The sequence below is a fragment of the Cyrtonyx montezumae genome, unplaced genomic scaffold, assembly GCF_038088225.1.
Source record: "Cyrtonyx montezumae isolate F1298 unplaced genomic scaffold, pur_monq_1.0 scaffold_17, whole genome shotgun sequence".
NCBI classification, from domain to species: domain Eukaryota; kingdom Metazoa; phylum Chordata; class Aves; order Galliformes; family Odontophoridae; genus Cyrtonyx; species Cyrtonyx montezumae.
In genome coordinates, this window is record NW_027071903.1 from 29,627,134 (window position 1) to 29,651,924 (window position 24,791).

The 24,791-nt window shown below is 41.7% G+C and overlaps 1 protein-coding gene across 1 annotated transcript in view; it reads right to left on the minus strand.

Moving 5' to 3' along the window:
- Positions 1–1,242: 1,242 nt before the first annotated feature.
- AGBL1 (AGBL carboxypeptidase 1) overlaps positions 1,243–24,791 on the minus strand; it is a 254,668-nt gene continuing 231,119 nt past the window's right edge. Inside the window, exon 23 of the mRNA XM_065734355.1 lies at positions 1,243–3,266. Within this exon, the coding sequence (XP_065590427.1) occupies positions 2,960–3,266 (307 nt within the window). The 3' untranslated portion in view covers positions 1,243–2,959. The remainder of the gene's footprint in view (positions 3,267–24,791) is intronic.

Genomic DNA, 24,791 nt, shown 5'->3' on the forward strand with positions numbered 1-24,791 from the left:
CACAGCAGCACTTGTGCAGGAGTATAATATTTATAACTGGCGTCTCAGTAAGAGAAACACTGATTTTTTTTTCCTTTTTGGTAAGATGCACCAGTGGCAAACATCAGGGAGCACTGTTCCACTACTGCTGTAGAAGTGTGTTGGTACAGAATGTAGCATGGGAGGGAAGAGCAGCTCTAGGTGTACATAGGTTGCTCCAAACGTAATGTCCCCTATTTATATCCATGGAAACTACAAGAGATGCAAAGAGTACAATATCTATTTGATAGAGCAAATTCTCAGCTACAAAACATGAATCTCAACATAGCCACCACCACTGGCTACGCATTTTTGCAGTGATGAACAACAGCCTGCACACCATGCTTATAAAAACCTTGTGAAAACTAGTGGAGATGACCCACTGTCGTTGTCACCACTGCTGAGATGTACCACCCAGCACCTCTCTGTGCTCTCATTTGCTGGCTGGCCTCTGTAGACGTTCAGCAAGTGTCAGTCTCACTGGGTGCCATTTTTTCCCCTTGCAGGAATTCAGTTCCACCCCTTTGCTTCATACGCATTTCCAAATCAGACACCATTCTGCCCCCATGTTGCCATCTGTCACATGGCAACAGAATGTAATGGAATACTGCTGGAAAGGTCCAACCTCTGCTACTGTGCCATCAACATCTGCCTCTGGCATCGTGGATCAACCTAATAACATTGGAGGCATTATTTTCGGATCTGCAGATGTATATGCCCACTAGTGCATTTTGCCCCGTGTCCTGGGGACACGTAGAATGCTGAAGATCTTACACCATGGTCTGTGTATGCTGCAGAGTGGATCCAGCACGGTGTGAGTGTTTTGTCATGTATATGAATGTTGGGATTTGAAGTTAGCTATGCATATGTATCGTGTTTTTTTTTTAATAAGAAGCTTTTAAGCAACGTTATACAAACTATTATAATGGGAACACCTGTTTTACCTCTTTGGTGTCCGTTCCTTTGAGCCTTCCTTTTAAGAGAATTCAGTATTGTGTGCAGCAAGCTGCACGCTAAGGCAAGCAGAACACATCTGTACAGAGTGCACACACTATGTCTAATGAATTAGCTCGGTCTACGAAGCTCAGCTTCTGAGGACCCAAGCTGCCTGTCTTTTGAGCACTGTCATCAAGAGAGAGCTAGAAACACAGAGAACTGTTATGTGGTGGTGAAGGCTTTAGAATACCTGGATACCGAAACTCCAGCAGGACAGGAAGGAAGAAACAGTTTCTCCAAAGAACAGGCTCCTGATGGAAAAGTATGCCCAGGTAGGTGTTCAGAAATGCATCAGAAAAAAAACCCTCAGTTGGCTCCAGAAATTCTCTCCACAAACAGCATAAAGATGAGAGGATTACAGGGTGCTTTTTAATCACACATCAATAATAACAGTAATCACCAGTAATTGAGGTTTTATAGTCTGTAATACTACAACACACTATATGTTTGTCCTCCTTGAGCCTTATAAAGACAGCAGTGACAGAGTTGGGAGCCTCTTACACAATGCAATTACCTCTGTTTGGGTTCAGGGCAATTCCCCACGTGCAGCAGTAGAGTGTCAGACACGTGAGAAGTACAGGCAGTATGAGGAGTGAGGTGCTGTGATGTGAGCTTCGTGCTTTACTGACCTCGGGCATGCATTTGTGTTCTCGTTCTGTGCTGGAGCTCAGGAAGCTGCATCTCCATTGCTTTGGACATCTGTTTGAAAGCACAGTGAATTCTAATGCAAAGACCTTGCTATGTTACCTATTCTGTAAGAGAGCACTTTATAAAATCAAGATCTGTTTTTGCAGGCAATTTTACGAGAAATCTCTCTCTTTTTTTTTTCCATTTGGAGATAAAATAAGTTGTTCCCTTATGGGAATCACAAGAAGAATGCATCCTATATATAACCTACCATTAATGTCTTCTGTTATATTGCTATCCGGCACAATGGGGTTCTGTTCCGTGAGTTAGGTTTCCTTGGTGGTATCATATTAAAACTAACAAAGAATAATCAGTCACTAGACTGATTCTTGGGCTAAATTCACCCTTGGATATTGCCACCATCACTAATCCAATTGACATAATATTGGAGGACCCCAGCTACCTCAAGAGAACATGTTCTTCTCCTTGAAATACTTCCAGCCTCTCTCGCTCTCAAGAGCAGCCTTAAACAGTATCTGTATTCAATTAGCACATCCTGCTGGAAGGATGTCTCCCAGAGAATCATAGAGAAAGTATCATTCCACTGTCCGTGAAACAAATTCTTCCACTTGGGCCCATCGGTTCGAGCATGAAGTGGCTCAAATGAGACCATGCTGGACTAGTTCATTCCAGTGCAGCAAAGAGGTGAATTTAGCCCAGGTTTCCAGAGGACTGCTTTGTATGGTGCTGCTCTCCTTACTCTGGCACATTGGATTTTGCACGCTGTTGCTGAGATACAACCAGATCAGGAACATGCATAGCCTGACCCAAGCTGTTGGAAACACGGTCAAAATTCTGATCAGACAGAAATCAGATGCATGCTGTACAGCTCAAGAGAAATGAGTGGTAAACAGAGAGCTCTAGCCAAAGGCCTCATAAGCTGCCACAGTTCTGAGATCTGTGGGCAAAGGCTGCTGTCCATACTAAAAGCTTAAGCCAGGAAAAAAGATGTAGTGTCTGGTTCCTTCAACAGTCAGAAAACCATTTTCCATGTCAATCTATATGAATCCACATACTGGAGGCAGCCATGGGATGAGGATTCTGTTTAGGAATGGATGATGTCCTCTTACAGCACTATCTGGCCCTCATCTCTGCCTTGTGAACAAAGCTCAAGGAGACAGTCTCAGTACATACATGTATACAGATCACACAAACATACAGACAATTTTCAATGCAGAACTGGAGCAAGACATCTGGGAAGCTGGCAAACAGGCAAATAGGAGCATTTGCCTTACTGCTCAGAAAGACAAAGCCTTGCTCACGCAGGGCTGCTCTCAAACCCACTGTATACTCCAAGCGGTGCCGAACTCAGAGGGAGAGCCGTACTGCTGGATGTTGGCTGGCTGGAAATGTAAAGCCCCCTGAGAGCTTTGGAGCTGCATGTCTGTCCTGTGATCTCTCCCTCATCTTCTGCCTCTTCTTCCACCCACGAGAGGCACTCCTTGATCTCTTGGTCTAGCTCTGAGAAGTCCCCTTCACCATCAGAGCAACTGTCAGTGTTATAATCGATTTCTTCCACACAAGGAGGTTCATCTTCAGTCTCCAGGCTGCTGTTGCTGTACCTTCTGCAGAAAAAAATCACAAGAGAGACTGGATGTCATCAAAAGAGGGTGTGTTATCTAATGGTAAAAGCAAGGAACAAGGAAATCCATTTCCTGGGCTCAGTCTTGGCTTTGCTAATGAAGCATGAATTGGCACTAAGCAAGATCCTGTATGCTTTTGTGTCTGTTTCATCAGCTGTAAAATGAAGAGTGGTATTTACCTAGCCCAAAGGAGAAACACATTAATATTGTTATTAGTACTGCTATTGTTAATGCAAAGTGCTTTATACACACACAGCACTATTCCTGCCTCGAGGCATTTAAAAGGTTAAGGAAGCTGAAATATAGTAGAGGAGGTATCCAGTTTCCACAAGGTTGCTGGTTTAATAATCATCCACTTCATTGTAGTTCCATTTTTAGTGTGTGACCTAATTAATCCAGGTGGTTGACATGCTTTGGCATCTTTGCCTCCTGTTCTGTGCAAGCTCAGAGCACTGCTAACAAGAAGAAGCACAGACAGAAAAGCGGAGACTTCTAGGGACTTCCAGCACAGTGACTCCAGTGTGGGCAGAAACACCAGAAGTGCTTGTGCTACATCCAGCACGGCTTCACAAGGACAGATCGTGCCTGACCAGCCTGGTGACCTTCTATGAGGGAGCCATGGCATCTGTGGATAAAGGCCCCCAACACAAAAGGGTGTGGAGCTGATGGAGCTGGTGCAGAGGAGGACACATCAATGATCGGCGGGCTGTAATACCTCTCCTATGGTCTGATAATGACAGGACAAGTAGGAAATACTTTAAACTAAAAGAGTGAAGATTTAGATTAGATATTAGGCAGAAAGTCTTTACCCAGAGGGTGGCAAGGCCTGGGAATGGGCTGCACAGAGAGCGGTGGGTGCCCCATCCCTGGAGGTGCTCAAGGCCAGGTTAGATGGGGCCTTGGGCAGCCTGAGCTAGTGGGGGCAACCAGCCCACGGCAGGGGGTTGGAACTCCGTGATCTTTAAGGTCTCCTCCAACCCAAGCCATTCTATGACTCTATGTGTTTCGGAAGGAGAACGAAAAAGCTTTGCCAGCACAACTTACTGAAGAAGGGCCAAAATCAGAAGATAGTCAGAATAGTTGAGGAGAAACTCTGAACTGATGCCACAGCTCCTTTATCTGGCTCTCAGAAGGGCAGGTTACATTGCCATAGCCTCCTGCCCTTTACTTACAGGAGTGGTTGTAGGCTTTATTTACACGTTCACTTTCAATACATTTTCTATTAAGTTAGTCTAATGCAATATTTATGACAAAATTGTAACCACAAGACTAGGTGGCTCTGGGGCATGAGCTCTTTCTCCTATCTATCTGTCTGGTTCCAATTTGGCCCTCAGTCCGTGAGGGCAGCTGGGTAATTTTTTGAGACCAGAAAGAAGCCTGTGGTTTCAGTGCTGCCTAGGTCAGAGTCTGGATGAATCGGGGGACAGATACAGTGTTTTTCACCTCCAGGTCAGTGTTTTCAATCAGACTCAAAGCAGGAGAATGTATTGCTTTGGGGGACTGGGAAAGGAATAATAACCTTCCGCCACTGGGCCAGAGTTTGTAATTTGTCCCAAGTTGGGAAGAATGAATGGCTTGGCAGATGGAGGATACACAGATTTAATGTGTGGTCTGCTCATTTACATGTCAGTAACCGGAATAATCTTCCAGCTCTCAGCTGTTTCACAGCAGTGCCAGCATTTGAGGTTTCAGAACATACCAAAGGTGTAAAGTATTTCTCTTGGATGTATTGATCTCTTCCCCCTCTTCTCTGCAGTCCAAAAAAAGCAAAACTTCTTCCTAGCTCTGAGTATCCAGATCTTAACTGTATACAGACTATCTGCAATCAGAAACAGGCAGTCTCAACCCAATTCTTCTCTGGTTGATCTCTAGCTTAGTTTACTTCAAAGGCAGGGTATAAAGGATTCTCTGAAAGCTTAATAGAGCTGTACAGCTTAAAAACAAATAAGTGAATAATTATGCACTTTTACAGTTATTGGCTCCACTTTAGTCTGCTCAGAAATCTAGGTCAGGAAGAACTCACACTGAAACTGAGTATGTGACATGAAACAAAACAAAACAAACCAGGACAATCCTCTCAGCACCAACAGCTACAAGCAGTGGTCTCAGTATACTGAGTCTGACCACTGGTTTTGATTTTTCTTTCTTTTTTATTTGGATGCAAAGCGTGGCATGAATTACCACAATACAATATACCTATGTCAGTGTTCAAAGCTGTGTAAACTCTGGGGAACTCAATTTTTCATTTTCAAGCTTGTGATGCTTTGCAATCCAAAAAGAACCTGAGCATATCTGCTTTCAATATTGTGCTTGTATGTTTGGAAGGAGCTGCTAATGCCACTGAGAAAGAGCACAGTTGCCACCCAGCTCCCTGGTATTGCACAGATGGAACAATTCAGTTTACAGTCTAGGAACTGAATGTCAAACATTTGCATCAAAAGGATAACGGTTAAAAAAGAAATCCCTATTATTACTTAAATCTGGGAAACCCATTAACAGAGGACCTTCTGAATTTAGTTGATGGTGTCAATGATTTTAGGACTGGATTTCTGTCCAAAAGAGGAAGGAAGCACAAAAACTCTTTACTGTGACAGGGAAATCTGGAAGTCAAAAATCAGAGCATGAAAGAGAAAACCACTGCAAACAAGCATTTCTTCACACTGAAGACTAAATAGTCTTTAGAAAGTACATATGCGTAAAACCTTGGTAAGAGACTTCAAAAGCTCTCCCTTCCAAGATGCCTCCTGCCATGTTGCTTACCTACACAGGACACAAAAACAAAGACCTTGACAGCTCAGTACTTGCACATGTACACTGCAGACAGAGGTTCAACACATGGGAGGATGCTGCCAGACAATGATTTAGAGGTCATGAAAGAAGGATTTCTTGCTCTGCACTTTGCTTATTTGTTGTGACAGTGAATGAGCAAGCCAATTAGCAAGGACCTAAGTGGTGACTTCTCCAATTTGACCTGCTACCCACTACTAACAGTGTCAATGGCACCACCACAAATCACATACTGACCTACCAAACAGCGAATAGATGGTAGCAACTCAGTCCTGTTGCCATTGAGACACTGCAATAACCGTGGTGGCTTGAAGTTGAAAGGCTCTTTGTCACACTACCAAACTCTATAACTGCATTTCTCTACCACATGGAACTTTCCATCACAGCAACTCACTTTCTGCTGCAGGAAGATTTAAAACACGTAACAAAGCAATAGAAATGGGTTATTTCAAGCCAGCAGGTTACAGCTGCTTCTGAAAGAGGAGAGGTAGTGGCATGCAGCACTCCTGGGGAGCCAGAAAGATAGCCACTAACAAAGCACCCAAAGGCATCAGCTCCTTTAAGAGAGAATGCAAAAGGTAAAATGTGGTAATGAACAGAAACGCCAACTTCTAGACAGCTGCAATTTAAGAGGGTCTTAATAAAAGAGTTTTTTGTTAGGAGCAGGTTCTTGGTGTTTTTTTATTTACTTTAATCTGATTTTTAAAGGCTGAAAAAAAGAAATTCTCCCCTCAAAAAAGAAGAAAGAACAAACAAACAAACAAACAAAACACCCAGGGGACATGAAACAGATTTACCAAAGAATAATGATGTTGTATTACAGAATGTAAACAGTGAGGAAAACCAAAGACATTACATTAAAGAACTCCTAGACAAATATAGCCCGTGAATACCACTGAATGTGAACGCAGTACAGAAGTGAGGGAGTGAAGGCTGTTAATATATCTCCAGCCAACAATCCCCAACTATCAGGAAACATGTATACACGTTGATTGATTTATTAATTCAAAACCTACAGCCTCATAGCTCCCATCTATCGCAGCTGATGAGAGAGACACAACAGCAATTTGCAACTTTATTATGTGATAAATAGAATTTCTTTGTTTTTATTTTTAATTTGCATAATCACTGAGATATGACTTGATATTAATTAGTTCTGCTTTTGTATGTGGGTGTGTTTGTTTGTTTGCTTGGGCTTGGAAAGAAAGCAAGCTTTGGTACCCTGTAAAATAAATAAATAAATAAATAAATAAATGCACACGTATGTGTTTTTTGGTTTTTTTTTTCTGACTTAACATGAGGAGAAGAACAAACAATTTCAGTGCTTCCTTATATGTCAGTTTAATTGGAGTTTTCTGGTATGGTTAGGAAACAACTCTTTCAGGTGTTTCCCATAAACCCCTCAAGAAAACACAGTCTATAGCTTTGGCTGATATAATATAGCTACATGATATATATCGGGGATGACTGATGATTCCTCTTCAATACACAATTCTCCTCCAAATGCGTGTACAATTCCAGGAGATTGGGGAAAAAAAACAGAGATTTCATAAGTAATTTCTTGGGATTTTTCACTCCCAATTTCTCTTGTGCAGCAGGTCACTTGCTATCTGTATATTCTTCTGACTGGCTCAAAATAGAATCTTTTTTCTTCTGGAAAGAATGGGCATTGACAACTGTCCCTCTTAGGGAATCTTTGACTATTGTTCAGGATTGCTGCTTGACCTTCACTTGACTTCCCCAGCAGTTGCAGTGTTGTAGAGAAGAAAACGGAACATTTACTTTTTTTTTGTACTTATATCTGGCTCTGCTCATTCTTGTGAAATTTGCTGCAGTCTTGCCAATGCAAATCTAGAAAATGAGTGTTTATACGCTTCAGACAAAAAGGAGGAAAGTTCCAAGTCTGGAGACCACCACTGACTGCAGATATACCAAAGACTCCCTGTGAAGATGTATCAACAAATAATCATGTCTTTATCTTTTCTCTGCAGTGAAAAATAGCATCCTGGTAGCTTCATATCACCTTATTCATAGCACTATTCACTCCTTCCTCTAAACCTTCTCTCCATCATGATACGTCCTAATCCTTTGGAAGCTCTCCAATGCAGGGATATAGCTGTGCATAAGGAGCCAAGCACATCTATGGTACAGTTCACAGACTGAAATAAGCCAGAAAATGGCTTTCTTGAAAAATTTCAAGATATCAGACATTTTACTGTGAGAAAAAAAGGAAAAAAAGATTTTATTTCAGCACAGACAGGCTAAGTTCCCAGCAATTACAGCATTCACCTGAAATAAAAGTCCACTCACACAGGGACTTGAGAACCCCGTCAGTTTCCTGACCAGTATGGAAGGATTATCTCTCATTTTCCAGCAAAGCTGCACCAACTATATGGACTGCTATATACATACTGGTTAAGTGTCCTGAAGCTCTTATGACCTCTCAGCAGTGAACTGGAATTGCTTTGCCCTTCCATTTATTTTCATTAAAATTCCACCTATGTCACTGGATCTAAAAGGAGTGTCTGATGTTGCACGGTTTTGCTTTTGAGGAATTCATATGTTTTATTAAACGTATTTTACAGGAACAGTGCTTCCAAAATCTTGTAATGAATCTAAAATGAATCTAAAGCAGCCACAGCTACCCCAGAGCACAAACCCATTCTTAATGGCTTTTTTATGATTACCTAAAAAGGTAATTACACCTAGTCCAAGAAAAACACTCTAGCAACAAGATGCCAATGAAGAAGGCCGTTGGTCTGCCCTTTGTGTCTCGATTCACTTGCTACAAGGTCTGCTACACATTTTGCTGTGACTTTCCAATTTCACCTCAGCAGTTCAGGAGCTCCCCAGAGAGCAGCCTGGCTTCCCGTCCTGCCTGAGAAAAGCCAGACAAGGCATGTTTAGTCCCTGACCTCGCCAAGGGAGGAAATCAGCTATGCGTTGATGCAAGATGGCTCCAGTTTAAAGAACTATTGCAATTGCCTCCTTTGTTGCTACACAGTAAACACGAATGATGTGAACTTCGGAGGCTCCCACGAGATCCTCTTTTCCAATGACTCTTTGCCAAGGACTTTTACTTCTTACAACATCTGAGAAAATGCAACCTAAGCCCTAGGCAATGCCAGGTGCCCTGGCTCTCAGCCCACAGTGGCCCATCCTTTCATGAACGATATGAACATAATTAAACACTGCCTTGAATTCTGTTTGCTATGGCTGAGAGAGAGGTTTGGTTTCTTTGAGTGTACTTTTTTCCTCTTATTTATTTTTTATTCCTGCTGCAAATAGCCAAGAGAAAGGTGTAATTCATTGCTGAGATTCGTACTAATTAGTTTTTCAGGAGTTCCCAGGGTAATTGCAGGCTGTAATATTTATAATTGATTTGGCCAGATTAAAAACGAGTGTCTGGTGCACCAGTTAGATATGTAGGAAGAAAGTGGGGCTTTATCACATAGAGGGAAGGGAAGACAACTTGAAAATAAAAGAAAAGAAAGAGTGTGAAGAGCAAGAAACAGGCTGACTCCTGGCCAATACTGTCCCCTAATGTTCATTCAGGCTTGCAACAATTTAGCCCTGGACAGCATTTTGCTTGTAGCCAGCAGAATCTGTGTTAGTCTTCTAAGAAATGACTTTCCATTCTCTTCATTGATGAGAAGATGGTTGATAACTGCCTCAAGAACAGAGGAAAAGTTGAGTACACACTTCCCATTACATATCTGAGAGACTGAAAAACTTTGAACAAGATGAATTGCATTGGTACATTGGTGCGTCATTGGTACAGCTGAAATCCTTCTGTGAAAAGTGAGTTTGAGAGAAGACAACTGGGTATGTTTCTACTTTCTGACGATTACGTGACCTTCCTGGATTCCAGATATCTCTGTTCAAATCCAGGTATGCTTCTAATGCTAATAGAAGTCACAAGCTTATCTTTAGACTTGCAGGATGGAAAAGCTGGTGAGAGGCCAAAAGTTGTGGATTTGGTCTTAAGAAAAATCATTAATTTCTTCTTAATGGAGAACCAGTCTATATATCACTGCAGTGCTAACAATGCATCTGTAGATGTAGGTTTGTAAGCATTAATAAAACCAACTGACTTGAACAGATGCAGATCAGCCACGAAATGGAGCTCTGACAGTGAGTACAGATCCCAAACATAACTAGTTTTCTTTCTCTTTCCCTACTTCTTAGGTTTTGTCTTTTACATTTCAGCACACAAAAACATCAAAATATAATGAAAATCTTGCATGCAGTTTAGATGAGATTTGTGAACATTCTTTTGTTAGGATGCCCTATCCTCTTCTACATAGTACATTACCTGGCTTGAACAAGAAACTAAAGATCTTAAAAATCCGCTGCTTGAAAAGGAAGGTGTGAATAAAACAACAGCAACTGGAAAGCTACATCAGGGTACTACGTAAAATTTCTGCTTAATGGTGAGAAGTCAGTTAAATATGAACCTAAATATGGGCATTGCCAAAGCCTGTCTGTATCTTCAGACACACCATGTATGCAATCTGCTAAATTTCAAGTCACATCAAAAAAATTCAGTCACTCCATGCAATTGTGGAACAGTTTATTTATCTATGAGTACCATTCAGCACTTGTTTCTCTATCAACTCCCTGGCAGCATGGGACACCCCTGAAGAAAATCTAAGACTTGACTGCCTGTATCTGCACAGCACTGTGCTAGTGAGAATTAGGACCAATTCTAAGACAACAGAGCTCAAGCCACTCAACACAACTGGTACTCAAGTTTAAGCAAATTGAATACCTTAATGAGAAGACTTGACAAGAGAGGTGGTGGGTGCCCCGTGCCTGGAGACGCTCCAGGTCAGGCTGGACAGGGCTCTGAGCACCTGAGCAGATGTAGGTGTAACTGTTCAGTGCAGGGCAGTTGGACCAGATGGACTGTAAGGGTTTCTTCCAATTCAAACAATTCTACGTTCCTATGATTCTAAGACACTTGATATAATCAGGCACTACTGGGTGACTGAGCCTGAGTTAAGCTGTTTTGTGAAAGCACGAGTCTGGTCTTGTTTTCCACATCCATATTACACTAGAACTTGTTTATTTAAGGGAAAAAAACCATACAGAACCAGCTCTGGGTGAGTATGTGGACAACCACATCTTCTGTTATAATCAATTGAAAGTTCTTACATGACAGTTAACTGTGAAACAGCTCACTGTTGTGTTCTGCCACCACTGGATAGATGTTGCAGACTTACACTGAAGATAAATGTATGGCCACCTCCAATGAAGCAGCTTGTAGTAAAGAGTTTAAAATCTGATCTGCTGTAATCTTGTTATGCTCATTAAAAATGGGAGGTAAATGCAGGAAATAAAAGACGGGTGACATAAAATAGATGGGTTAATATCCACCAAACACCACTGACAGTGGCTTGGGTTTCACTTTGAGTGTCAAAAGAAATGCATCTAAAACTGATAACATTTTGACTTTGCACAGCATGAGCTTCCTGTGGAAATGTGAGCAGTCAAGTCCCCCCATATGGGACTACTGGAACTCATTAAGACACTGAATAATGTGAGAGTTGCTGAAAATATGATTTGGAAAGTGTTTGGGAGCTTTTCTCACAGAGTCTCTACCCCAAGCAACTTCTCAAAATGATAATCAAGTTACTGATGATACTTAGTAGTCCAGCCACCATAATACAAAAAGATTATTGGAATCGTTGTAATTGCTTTTGGGTGCTTCCAGTAAATGAGATGTTGGCACTGTAGAAAAGAAAGAAATGTAGAAAGGTTTTTGCTTGGATGCTGAAAGTTTGCACAGCTGAGAATAAATAATGTAGAGGAATGCAAGTTCTCCTGGGTTCTTGTTTCCCTTGGTGCAGATTCATATCATTCCGCTGACTTCATCCAAGTTTGTAACAGGCTCTATATATTTAATTTTAAAAGTCCAAGTTCCATATGTATATATCCCTTAGTTGTCTCTGAGAGACTTAAAGGATTTGGGATTTTTGAAAGCAAAATGTTTTAAGATAGCCAAGACATTTCCAGCCTGTACCTTAGTCATATATTTATGTAATGTATCAAAATACCCTTATTTTGGGGGATAGATAACCATGTATGTAAATATTTTCCTGCATATCAGATGATTGATGCACATCTAACTACCCGATTAAACTAAAAACTGCTGTAAATGATTAAATTCCAACCATAATACCTCCTGAAGGAGAAAACAACCTCAGTTTCACTAGCTTTTCTTTGTGAAAATTTATTTTTGTCTGATAGCCACTGTGATTTTTCAGAGAATCTATATGTATATAAACAGACACATAAATGTGTTTAACTGCACGTGTGTGGATAAAAATATGTGTAAACAAGAACACAAAGTAGATTACCATCCTTTATAATGAATAATAAGTAGATATACATACATGTACATACACATACACTCAGACATCAACACCCACACAATTACACAGCTTACTCTGTATTCAGAGCACAGTTTTCATTACAAGACATAGAAGGTCTCAGGAGATACCCCTACAGGTAGCTGAGAGATAAGAACAGATGATCACTGAACCTATTGAATTCAAGTGGAAGTAACCACAGGGAAAGTGCTGGTTACTGACCAGGGCACATCAGTTCTTTGACTCTAGTCTTCAGGTGAGCGTTGACAAAGCAGCAGGTCACCAGAAAGGAAACTCAGAACATCTGGGTAGGATTTGATATAGATAGGAAATTCAACTGGCAGGCAGGAATGGTTGCCTGTAACAGAAAGTGCTATTACCAGCTATTTGAGAGATTAAGCTAGAAGCTAAAAGCAAAACTGTGTGGCAAAGGTGAAGACATAATCTTGGATTCGCTGTAGGGAAATATGGACTTATTCCTGTTCCACATGAACCTGATTTATTCTTGTACCTTTTAAAGAATGACTGTTTCAGAAATGGTGTCTTCAAAGAGGTAAACAATGACCAAGATTAAAGGCACTGAGCTCTGGCAGAAAGAAAGATTCAGGTGTCCAGAGAGGGGAGAGGGTATGGCATCATGTAGGGGTTCAACAGCTGGCTTTTAAAGAAAGCCTTCAGGCAAATCTCAACTTAAGGATCACTAAGAAGCTTCTGGAGCATTCTGAAAACAATGATTTTCAGGCCAAGATGGTGACTAAGCCTAATAGGTTCCAGTCTGATGAATCTCTGTCATCAAAGTCACGTCACAAAGTAATCTCCCTGAGATCCTGTGTTATCACAGATTTCTTGAAATGAATTCAACACAGATCTGTAAAATCAGTCACCCCGAAAGTTATACATTTCATTGTAGGCACACTCATCATGACTGATCTTAAAATTTCCTGTAGCTTAAGAAGTTATGAGACTGATACATAACTTTTGATGTCTCATCCTTCTTGGGGAGAACAAGGGTGTTTAGTCAGTGTAATTAGAAAAGAGTCTCTGTGTGTGTGTGTGTGTGTACATTCATAACAATAAAAACCAAAGTAGGCAAGGTCAAAGAAATCTGTTTTGCTTTTAAAGCAAATTGAAGTGGAGCTTACGGCAGAAACATCTGATGAACTGTGTGTGATCACAGATAACCCATAATAGACCCAGTTAAAACTTCAGCTTCTAACCCTCGTCCTAAATCTTTCCTCAGAATTATTGAGATTCAGATAAAAACAAATCTGAACACTCATGTTCAACATATTTCAAAACATTCTGATCAGTTATGTTTTTACCACAATATGGAACCAGATCCAAAACCTTACTTAACCTCACTCATTATGCAGCTGATTTGCATATGCTTTGGGCTCCATTAAGGAGAACAAAAAATGTCAGATGCAGCACAGCAGTGGCAACTCTCTCTAATTCCTTGATCTTGCCAGAGCCCTGCCAGATGTTTCATGAAGAATAGCAAATATTTCATTATCTTCTCCTTGCCTCCTAAAATCTGCCTGTCAGGAATTGCAATGAAGAATTTTAGTGATTTAGCACACAAGAAGAACAACGGGCACTGAGCGCTAACAGAAACATGAATCACCACCTTCATGCTACTGCCAAACTCAAACAGAGTTTAAAGGATTTCTGGCACCAGAAGAACCCACCAGTCAGGAACCCAGTAAACAAACTAAAGAGAAAAGAAAGCAACAACTTGCTGCCATCAACACAGATGGCATCACAGTGCAAAACGAACATCATAGAGCACGTAGAAGAGCTGCCATTGCTGTTTGTCGAGCAGCTGATCTCATAGCACTTCCCTCTATTCCAGTTGTAGATTTTAACAGTCTTCCACCTGTATAACACTGAGATGTTGTTTCAGAATGAATCAACTTGTAGCTTGTAACATCTATCAATTCCCAGCAGGAAATGTTCTTTAAAATCTCTACTAATATGAGTATTTCCTGAATATTTGATAAAAATCAATTTTCAAATGCCTGCCAAAATGTTCTGTGTGCTTTACCTGATAAATGCAATTATGTTTTCCTACTGTTTCTGTATGTGAATTTATGTGTTTGTGGATTTATGTATGCATACATAAGTTCCCACTGCAATTCTTAAAAGAATGCAACACATCACAGGAACCAGGATATTCTGAGTGAAAGCTGAAGCATCATAAACCAACAAAAGTATTCATTTAATCAAAATGGGATGTGAATTTGGATGGATGGAGAAAATTAGAACACAGCTTGCAGAGCACTGAAACAATCACTTCATAGAGAACCTCCCTACGGATGTAATGGCACCTTCTGATTTACAACCAAAAACAATACAAGGTCAGATCTTGTGTGCAGAGTAAGAAGCTGAAAAGATGTGTCAGCGTGTGCAGCAAGGGAAAATTGAATCATGAGAGCAAAACACTTGTGCTGGAAGGATAAAGACTCTACACGTGGCAGGTTCGCAGTCACTTTGGGCAAACCTCTCTTTCTTTGCCCCAGTTCCTCAGTAACATGGAGAGAGCAGGTTTCATCACTCCATCCAAGCAGCAAGTTGGTGGTAGAGCCTAGTCTAGTTTAAACAAGGGTCCAAGCTTTTTAATTACCTCTCCTATGTAAATGCCTGTCTCTCTGTGAAAAACAGTAATGAAACAGAATCATTAAGGCTGGAAAAGACCACTGAGATCATCTAGTCCAACTGTCCACCTACCACCAATACTAACTGTCCAACTACCACCACAAACAACCTTGCTGGGTCCAGTCCTAAAGCTCCTCTCAGCCAACCAAGATTTCAGCAATGAAAACGACAAGGTTCCAGATCCATTAGGGAAAGAAGTGAGCGTTCGTGACTCTGCCAGACAAGAATGTGGAGCTTAGCTGGAGGAATGATGAGGACGTAGGACTCCTGCTGACATCAGGAGGAGAGAGAGGTGCACAGTAATAACAAGGATTAGTTGCCAGGTCGTATTTCAAAGAGAAGTGTTATAATTCTTGCAGTGCTGGAAACAAGTGAAGGCAAAAAAGTGAAGGGGAGATTATTCAGATGAGAAAGAAACTGTTGCAAGCTGCCAGATTTTCTGTGCCCAGCCTGGCCTCTGATTTCAAGCTGTCCAGATAGCCTGTCTAGCACAGAAAAAACAGCCAACCAGATCGAGGAAAGAAAGGCTGAGGACTTACGCTGGTTTCATTGGAGCTGAAAACCTCATTAGTACGTAAATCTTGTATTTCCTGGCATTTGCCTTTGTATTTATGTTTTCTTAGCTCCATTTTTTTGTACCTTTGCTTCAGGAAGCTGCTCATCGTACCAGAATAAAATGACATCTGCTCTTCTTACAGTGGGTTCTGTCTTCCAGGAACATTAACATCAGAAAAAGACTAGTCCATGAATTGCTCTGGCTCATGGCTTGTACCCTAAGGTATAGAATAAGCCCACAAAAAAATATATTTTCCAGTACAAATAGAACAAATCCAAGTGCTAGATTATGTATATACACTTCACAAAGGGGATTCATTTGGGAAGGCTGCATTCATTTATGTACACAGGCTTCCTGATTACTCTTTTTCCTTCTTACTTTTCTCTATCACATCAAGATGACATCATTTTTTTAATAGAAATTACTGCTGTAGCAGTTTTACATGGTACCTCCTGCAATAATGTTTCTAGTGCCAGTAACTCACAATGAGGAAAGGGAAGAAAGGAAAAGGGAAAAAGGAAAAGAAAGGGAAATGAAATGAAAGAAAGGGAAAGGAAGGGAAAAGGGAAAGGGGAAGGGAAAAAGGAAAAGGGAAAAAGGGGAAGGGGAAGGGGAAGGAAAGGGAAAGGGAAAGGGAAAGGGAAAGGGAAAGGGAAAGGGAAAGGGAAAGGGAAAGGGAAAGGGAAAGGGAAAGGGAAAGGGAAAGGGAAAGGGAAAGGGAAAGGGAAAGGGAAAGGGAAAGGGAAAGGGAAAGGGAAAGGTGCTGAAGAATCCAGGATTTCCAATGGCAGAGATAATAGGCCTGTAGAACAGGTGCAGCAAAGACAGACTGCTGCTGACTTCAATGTGAGATTGCCAAGCTTATACTGGACTTTCTTCTTTTCTGCACAGCCAACCTACAGATAAACTGTGTCAGATTTAATGGTGCATGATACAGGCAATTCAGTATCAAGGAGAAAAAAGCATCTCAGAGGCAAGATGGGTTATCAGCTTAGTTCCAAAAGCAGCCTATCAAGAAACACTGCCAAGGCGATTTCAGAAATCTATAATTTAGATGTTACCGTAAGCCTAAAACTTTGTTTGAAAACTTCATACTTCTCACAAGCAGGCTAGCAAAGCCCAGGAGGATCAAACTAGATATCAGTCTAGATGACAAAGTAATACACTTAGTGTATATGAAGTGCTGTACACATGAAAGGTACAGGAAGGATGGCAACATTATACGGCTTTATCCTGCAAGGAATCAAAGCTGTTATTATACGGCAGTTTTCTCAGGGCTATTACACTCCATTGCTTAGCCACCAATCAGCTTACCTTTCTGGGCTTCCCAACAACATGAATTGCTTTAAATAACAATACATTTACTTTACATACAGGCTTTGCAGCCTGAAACACCCCTGATACAAGGGAAGCATTCTGATGATTTACACAGGGAAAGGTCTGTTGATGCGCTTGGAGCTGCACTGTCCAACCGAGCAGCTGAGCTCCTGAACAGCACCATTCACCCCTAATTCTACAGCTATTTCTCAGGCAGAGAACAACTTGACATTTTTAGAAATGAAAGGGAAGATTTCCCGATTCACTGAATAGCCAGTGGAATGATTTTAAGGGATGTACAATAGAAGAAATATGCCCTGTGTGGAAGCTTGATGAAGATACAAGGCTCACCGCCCTGATTTTTAATACTCAGAGTATTCCTTGGTTTGCTAGTGACTGAGAAGTGCTGTGAAATGGCAATCACACCAGTGAGAGCCCATGGCACTCTTCATGCCAGCCTTACATACTTAATTTGGGGATGACACCACAGCAACAAGGTATGGTGCAAACTGCAGATGTTACAGAGCAGCAGCGCCTGTTCATGCAGGGAATTACAAGGCTTGGGAAGTGGCAGAACAAGGTCAGAGATCTGTGAAGTCTGATCTGGAGTATCAGGTTGCATATTACAACAAACTTCTCCAAAAGAGTGGGCAGGCACTGGCAAAGGCTGCCCAGGAGGGTGGTGGGGTCACCATTCCTGGAGGTGTTCAAGAACTGTGGAGATGTGGTACTCAGGGACACGGCCTAGTGGGCACTGTTGGTGGCAGGTGGACAGTTGGACTAGATGACCTTAGATGGCTTTTTCAAGCTTAGTGATCCTATGATCCCTTGGGCAGCCTTTTCCAGCCACGTTCCTAGCAACAGATCTCAGTGAAAAGCACAGATCCTACTTCTTGTTTTTCTGTGACACAAATGTATTTACTGTAACTGTTTCCTACAAAGCCTACAGTTAAATACACTCACACAATTAGGGTCATACTAACCTAAGCTGATAAGGGTGAATTCGTTAAACAAAGGAGTAAATAATGCATTCAGAACTCTGTGATGGCAGAGGAACAGAGCCAGGTACAACAAACCCAAATCTGCTGCTCCAAACTGTCTCCTTCTGCCTTTTCATGCTGTTCCAGACATTTCTGATGCAAAAGAAGCCCACTGGGAGACAATGAAGGAAGAAGAACATTTCCTGAGCTGTCTATGCCCTCACTGCTTTCAAGGTCTACCCCCCTCTGAAGCTTGGCACGCCCTTCTCCCACGCCATTCCCTATGGTCAGGAAATGCCTAACATTTCACTTCTTACAAAGGATCTCCTTTGAGATGGATTAACCTAATACTCCTTAAACTCAGACCTATCAATTTCCTCTGTTGGAAACTTTGGATTTAGATATCTTTGCTGTACTGGAAAATATCCACAGATAACAAGCAATTATTATTACAAGATATATCCTTGGAGATAGAAACTGCCTGATAAAAAAGATTGAAATGAAGAGAAGAGGGAAAAACCAAAAATAGTTTTCTAACTTAACCTGGCAGGGTTTTAATCACTTTCCCAGCGTGTGGTACCCAAGAGCCCTTGGACAGCTTCCTGAACAAGATGCAATTGGCACCTGCCACGTAGAGCACTATTCTCTCATAATAATATTGAGCATCATTACTGAAAATGGATGGTGGAGTTCAATGCTAATTTCAGATTTAATTTGGTGTTTGAAGCTATTATATAAATATATATACATATATACGTAATCTCCCCACAAAGTACTATTTGGGCCCTGAAGGCAGCATCCATATAAAAAAAAAGGCAGTTGGTGAAGTTATTTCTGCTAGGCTTTACAAGCACACGTTAGATCAAATGATTCAGAAAACGTATATCTAATATAATGCTTGTCATAGCAAGCACAGGAATTAAACTGCTTGTGGTTAGGGCTGTTTTGAATCATTAATTGTGGTGGTAAGGAGGTGCCATAAGAGAAGAAGACCTGAGGTTAATGTGTTCATCTTTCCATCTCTGTGCATACTGGTGGTGTTCAGGTCACAGAGAAAACGAACTGAGCAAACCAACTCTGACATCTGCCAGATTGACTTTGAGGTACATCATAAACTCTCGGAGGGCTCAGAGCACAGTTCTGAGCAAGCAGCACAGCAGTAGCCTGGAGGATAACTTCCAGGGCCCTGAGAAAGAACTCGTCTGCCTCAGTGGCAGTGTGATAACATACGCTAAGTAGAGACTTAAAATGAGCATCCCATGTTGGCCAAGGGACCACAACAGGACCTGCTTCCCCGGGAAGGCTCTTAAGTTGGGCAGCAGTTACCAGGCACATGGACTGGCAGCCTAAACAGGAATGGGTGTTAATGTAGATGAGAACTCCTGTCCAAAGTGAATTAGAGGACAACAGGATGCTCTGTGTTGCTGCTATGACACTCAGGAGTGGGACTTTGAATTGCTCTCTGTGGTACCTCTCAATAGGATAACTGGAGAGAGCTGGGAATGGAACACCCTAAAGGGGCACGTGGGATGGCAGCAGAAGTATGAGCCAGGTGGGCCCATAAAGTCAGGCCTGGTCCAGTACCTAGCACTGGAAATGAATCTGAAATGTCACCTAATTGTAAACCTGGATATAAGATTGGAATCATACCCAGAGTTTGTCCTATTTCCAGTTCTGAAATCCAAGCACTGTGTCTTCCAATTTACTTATTCGATGTTTCTTCAGCACCTAATTGTCTACCTGCTGGCCTGGCCTTTCCTGCCATACTCTTGCCAGGCTATCAATGATGTGTCCATCAGGGTGAAACAAGCTTTGAATCAGGTGATAAATTGCTGTTTTTCCTGCAGCTGCTAACATCTCTTAAATGTTTAAACAGCATGATTTGTACACACACCTAGTAGCTACTTGGTTACCTTCATTTTGGATGAGCTACTTTCTTGGATGTGTGTGTCAAATATTCATAGATGGTAGGCTTCTGAAATATTTTTCTATAGTATTTATTTATAGAATTTATTTATTAACCAGAATCAATCTTTATGTGCCTAGATATATTATTACTTGATGCCTTACCCATTTTTTTCCCAGGCAGTGTCTTTCTATCTGACAATATCCCTCTTCCTGCAACATCTATTCACAGTACATCTGTCCAAGGTATCTTCCCCTGAGTACTCATAGTATCCATCTCTTTAATTATAACTGTATATCTGCTCCATCTAACACTCGTCATCTACCTGAAGCACTTACTGTATCTCTCCACACCATCTCTTTATCTAGGCAGTGGTATCTGTCTCTTCAACGTGACTCTATCCCTTTTTCTCAGTCACACACAGCACAGGGTATAATTGAGGATTTTGGACCACAACCATCGTTTCCTCTCTTTACCTGGTTCTGTTCTACAAATCACTGATTAATTTATTTGTTTTGCTGGAAAAAGTGGATGTGAAATGTGAACTTTAGGAAGATATGAATACCTTAGGGTCAAAGACACTTTCCCAGGCTTGTTTATTTCCCAGCTTTGTGTGAGCTGCTCATTGCTTCAAGGGCGGGAGCTGTACTGAGCTGCTGTTATCTGAGAAACTCATCTTCAAACAGAGATGCTGCAGTGACTACCATTCCCTCTTTCCCTCTCCCTTTCCCTTTTCCTGCTCTCCTTCTACCTCCGCTCTCCTCCTTCCCCCAGCACTTTGCATCCATTTTCTTGTGTTTGTCCCTACTTCACTTTTGCCCACCTGGCATTCTCAGGATGACAAGAGAACGTGTCTCCAGTTAAAAATCCCAATGCCAAATAAATACTAAAGCCAAGGGAAAAATCCATTTGGCATATAATTATTGAGATCTGAAACGTAGGGCACAGCAAAACACTGCAGCAAGGGGTTAAACAGGTTTCACAGCCACTAACTTCACACACTATGAAGGACTCAGTGACCCTCTGCTCTTAAAAGCAGGATATGGAGAGAGCTCCTCCCCACCCAGAGCACCAATCTGAGCGATATGGAGAGAGACATGCACTCAAGGCCACAAGAGGGAGGACAGTAAAAACTAAAACCCCTTCTTGTTTTTTTTTTCTCTCTCCTTTTTATCATCCAGATGAATTGTGACAAGAATAATATAAAAGATGGTCAGGTCACCTGGAAGTGATCAGAAAGTCTGTTAAAATGTCAGGAGCATCTGGAAGAAAGGAGAAAAAAAAAAAGAAAAAGCAGAGCAAACTATGACAGAAAACGTAGGGAAGGAAGAGCCCCTATGTCTCTGGTTTTGGTTCCCTGAGCAAAGATCCAAGCAGTTCACAATTCTCCTTCATGCAGGGTCACTGTGGTTCAATGGCAGAATAAAATATGCATTAATTAATGAAGAGCTTCTATGCTTTATGGATACATTTAACTCCATCTCTTGCTTAGAGCTGCTGGAGAAAGGATTGAGACAGATGAGAAGTAAGTTGATGTAAATTGACTGGTTTTGGCATAGAAAGTATTTTTTCAGTGAAGTCAGCAAACCTGCTAACAGCTTCAGAGGGGGACTGGATTTTTCCTGGTAAGTAAAGAACCTCTGGAGGCTTTCTCCAGAGCTGTCCAAAAGTAGGGACAGGGCATCTCTAAATGGACACAGAAATATTTGGGCACCAATGGTAGCTGTCAGTAGTGGCAGTGGCAGAAGTTTGACTTGCCCACCAAGGGCTGGCACTGTGGTGGATTAAGCACCACTCTTCAGCACTGAAATGCCTTTTACTCCTCCTCGATGTCTTCGTCAGGGGTTGAAATATGTGTTTGATGTTAGTACTTGTCTCCTAAACAAGTAAAGTACTGCTATGCTCAGACACATCAAAGTAAGGAGCATAGGAAGAAGCAGCAGTGGAGGAGGGAAAGCAGTGAATGATGAGAAGTAGGGTCAGCTGCTCAAGAGGTTTTGCCCAAATGTCTCTCCTCATGTTCACCTAGATCATGGAGTGAAGACAAAGTATGTACTGATTGGAACAGGATGTGGACACTCTCCAAAGGTAGATCAGAAAGAACAATCCATCTCTTCTGACTGGGCTATATAATTTACTCATTGTGAGCAGATGGGTTATGAGGTCTGCCATCAGTGATGAATTATATTCCTGATAAGTCATTCCCAGCTAATGAGGATCCATTATCATTAGCTGCTAAGGAAGAATAACGGCTTGCCAGGACAGAGTAGGAGTTTCACCATTTCCAGGGAGAAAATTCTGGGCTGGTAGCCACCTGGCAAGTGAATTTTCATGAAAGTAGAAGCTTCCCAAGATGGATACCTTCTGCTTACCTCAAGCTTTGGCTTTTAATTTCCTCAAGCAAGTTCAAGAGAGAGAGTGTAAGAGGAGGTGGAGGAGGAGGAAGCAAAGGAAAATAGTAGTAACTGTGTCTGATAAGACTGTGATTAAATCAAGGTCTCACTCTAATTACGCTGCATTTAAATAAACTTTGCCTAGTAAGTAATTGTAATTAAACTACAATTAAACCTGTATTTATACCACCATTTCCTCCCCTGCACAGCTGTCTGTTTCCACCTCCTGTCATTGCTGTCTACCTGCCAAAACCTCTGAATTTATCATGGGGGACTTGATGTTTCCTTGGACTTCCTTCAGGAGATGTTGTGGGGGACAAGGTCTGAGGTCCCCCCATGTTTCCATGGTGCTATCAGCTAAATGGAGCTTCTGTTTTCACGCTGTGTGGGGAGAAAGAGAGGCAGTTGATGCTGTGCTAAACTGGACCTTAGGAAAGGTTGGGAGGGGCAGAGATATGAATGAAGAGATGTGGGTGTCTCTTTTGTTCTCATGGGAACTTGAAAAAGTACATATTCCCCCGCTCATTACATTATAGATATTATTTTTAATTTCTTCACATTTAGGCTAGACATAAAGCTACGCCTTCTGTAGAGCATCTCTTACACAAGTGGATTTTCTAAAGCCTTTGCATTACATAGAACCGTAGAAACATTAGAAAGAACATCAAGATCATCGAGTTCAACCATGAGCTCACCAGACATGCTTGTGCCTAAGCAGCGTTGTGTATGACATGGGCCAAAAGAGATTACTTACTTACAGTGAAATGACAGGTGAGGCTTCAGAGCTGGGAACACAGCTCTGTTTTCAGCTTTTTGTTTCATTTCCTGTATCTGCAGCACTGAGCTACCCATACGTACCACCCCTACAGGTGGTCTTTAAAGTTTGCAGCAGTTCTGAACAATTGGGTCGGGCAGGCTGCTGTAAACAAGAGGCTCCAGTTACCTAAAGTGGAAACCAGATTCCTGCCAAGAATCTGAAGGTGGTAAGGAAAGGAGAGAAACATGGGGAGAAACAAAACTGAACAAAACAAGAAATAAACAGCTAAAGGGAGAGTGATAAAAATGAGGAGGTAAGCACATATCACAGTGCAAAGGATGCCCAGAGCTAATAAAAGCAGAGCAGCTTCTCTGCCTTACCTCCCTCTTCACCAGTGATGATGGAAAACATCTCCATTTGTGCCTCTGCCATCACACAGCTCTAATTAGGGACTGGAGAAATACCACTGTCACCCTCATCTGTTTGTGTTCAGTCTCTGAAAGGACACCATGAATCTCCCTGACAGGTAGTCATTACAGGTTTGTATGAGCACCCCTCCTTCCACCAGAGGTATTGAGCCCTCTGTTAAATACCTCAGCTGAAACCCTCACTACAGTTCTGTTACTCAAGGGAGGTGAGCCACGAAGCTTTTGTCACTGGGAATCACTAATAGGGGGATAACAGCATCTGTTGGAGGAGAGACTGAATGCTAGAAACATACCATATGTTGTTTCAGATGACATGCAGTGAAAAGGAGAACCCATATGTACATGTGTGGGGTGCCCAGAAGTACCTATGGGTACAATGGAATATAATAATAAATTCTTATTATCCTAAAGTAGTTTCATAAATCTGTGTGGTTAAAGACCATTTCACCATGTCTGCTTTGTTCACTCCCTCCTCCTCTCTATCTTCCTTCAGGCATTTGCTATCTGTCCCTGAACAGCTGGTCCCAGGAAGGTTGTTATGGCAGGTATTAGCAAGAAACAACAGAACTGGCATCTTAAGCTTGATTTTGTGATATGACAGTGCTCCCCTGATCTGGTGTGATTTGCCACGTCAAAGAATACAGATCCCAACTCTATATCTCTCAATTTCCTCTCAGACCTTCCTTTTACCCACAAAGCTCAGCTCTACTTCCAGAAATAGGAGATAAAAGCAATACTTCTGGGGTGACATTTATCAGAGGAAAGACTGGACATTTCTTTCCCTGCAGACTCTTACCCCAGAATCACTATTTATTGGTTAGTTCAGCAATATCATTCACTCATAAACAATCTGATCCAAACTGCATCATTTCCGCAGCTTGAATCCTCACTTCCTAAATCAAAGGGGAGAAAAACCTTGCAGGCTGTATTCACCCCCCGTTTCCCCCACGTGGCTGTGTGGCACGTTGTCATTTTTAATCAAGAACCAATGAAAGAAATGCCTTCTTTGTAAGCACACGAACCACTCCCCCTCTTTGGCAACACAGCTCTCAGAGACATACCATTGACTTCACTATTACTTTCAGTTTGCTTCAGCTCAACTAGGAGGTGCAATCAAAGGAGGCAAATGACTGTCACAGGTCAAAGCCCAAACCTTTCCTTCCCTCCTAATGTATCTGTGAGTGCCTTAGGCTCTTTGTTTTCACTTGCAGTGAATACAAGTCTGCCAGTAATTTTGTTCTATTAAGCAGATGGAATAATGTGAACAATTATCAGCTCTATGTGCATTTTCTGTCTTTCTACTTTAATGTAAATACATCTATTTGCAATCATGGATGGCCTTCAAACCCCTAGC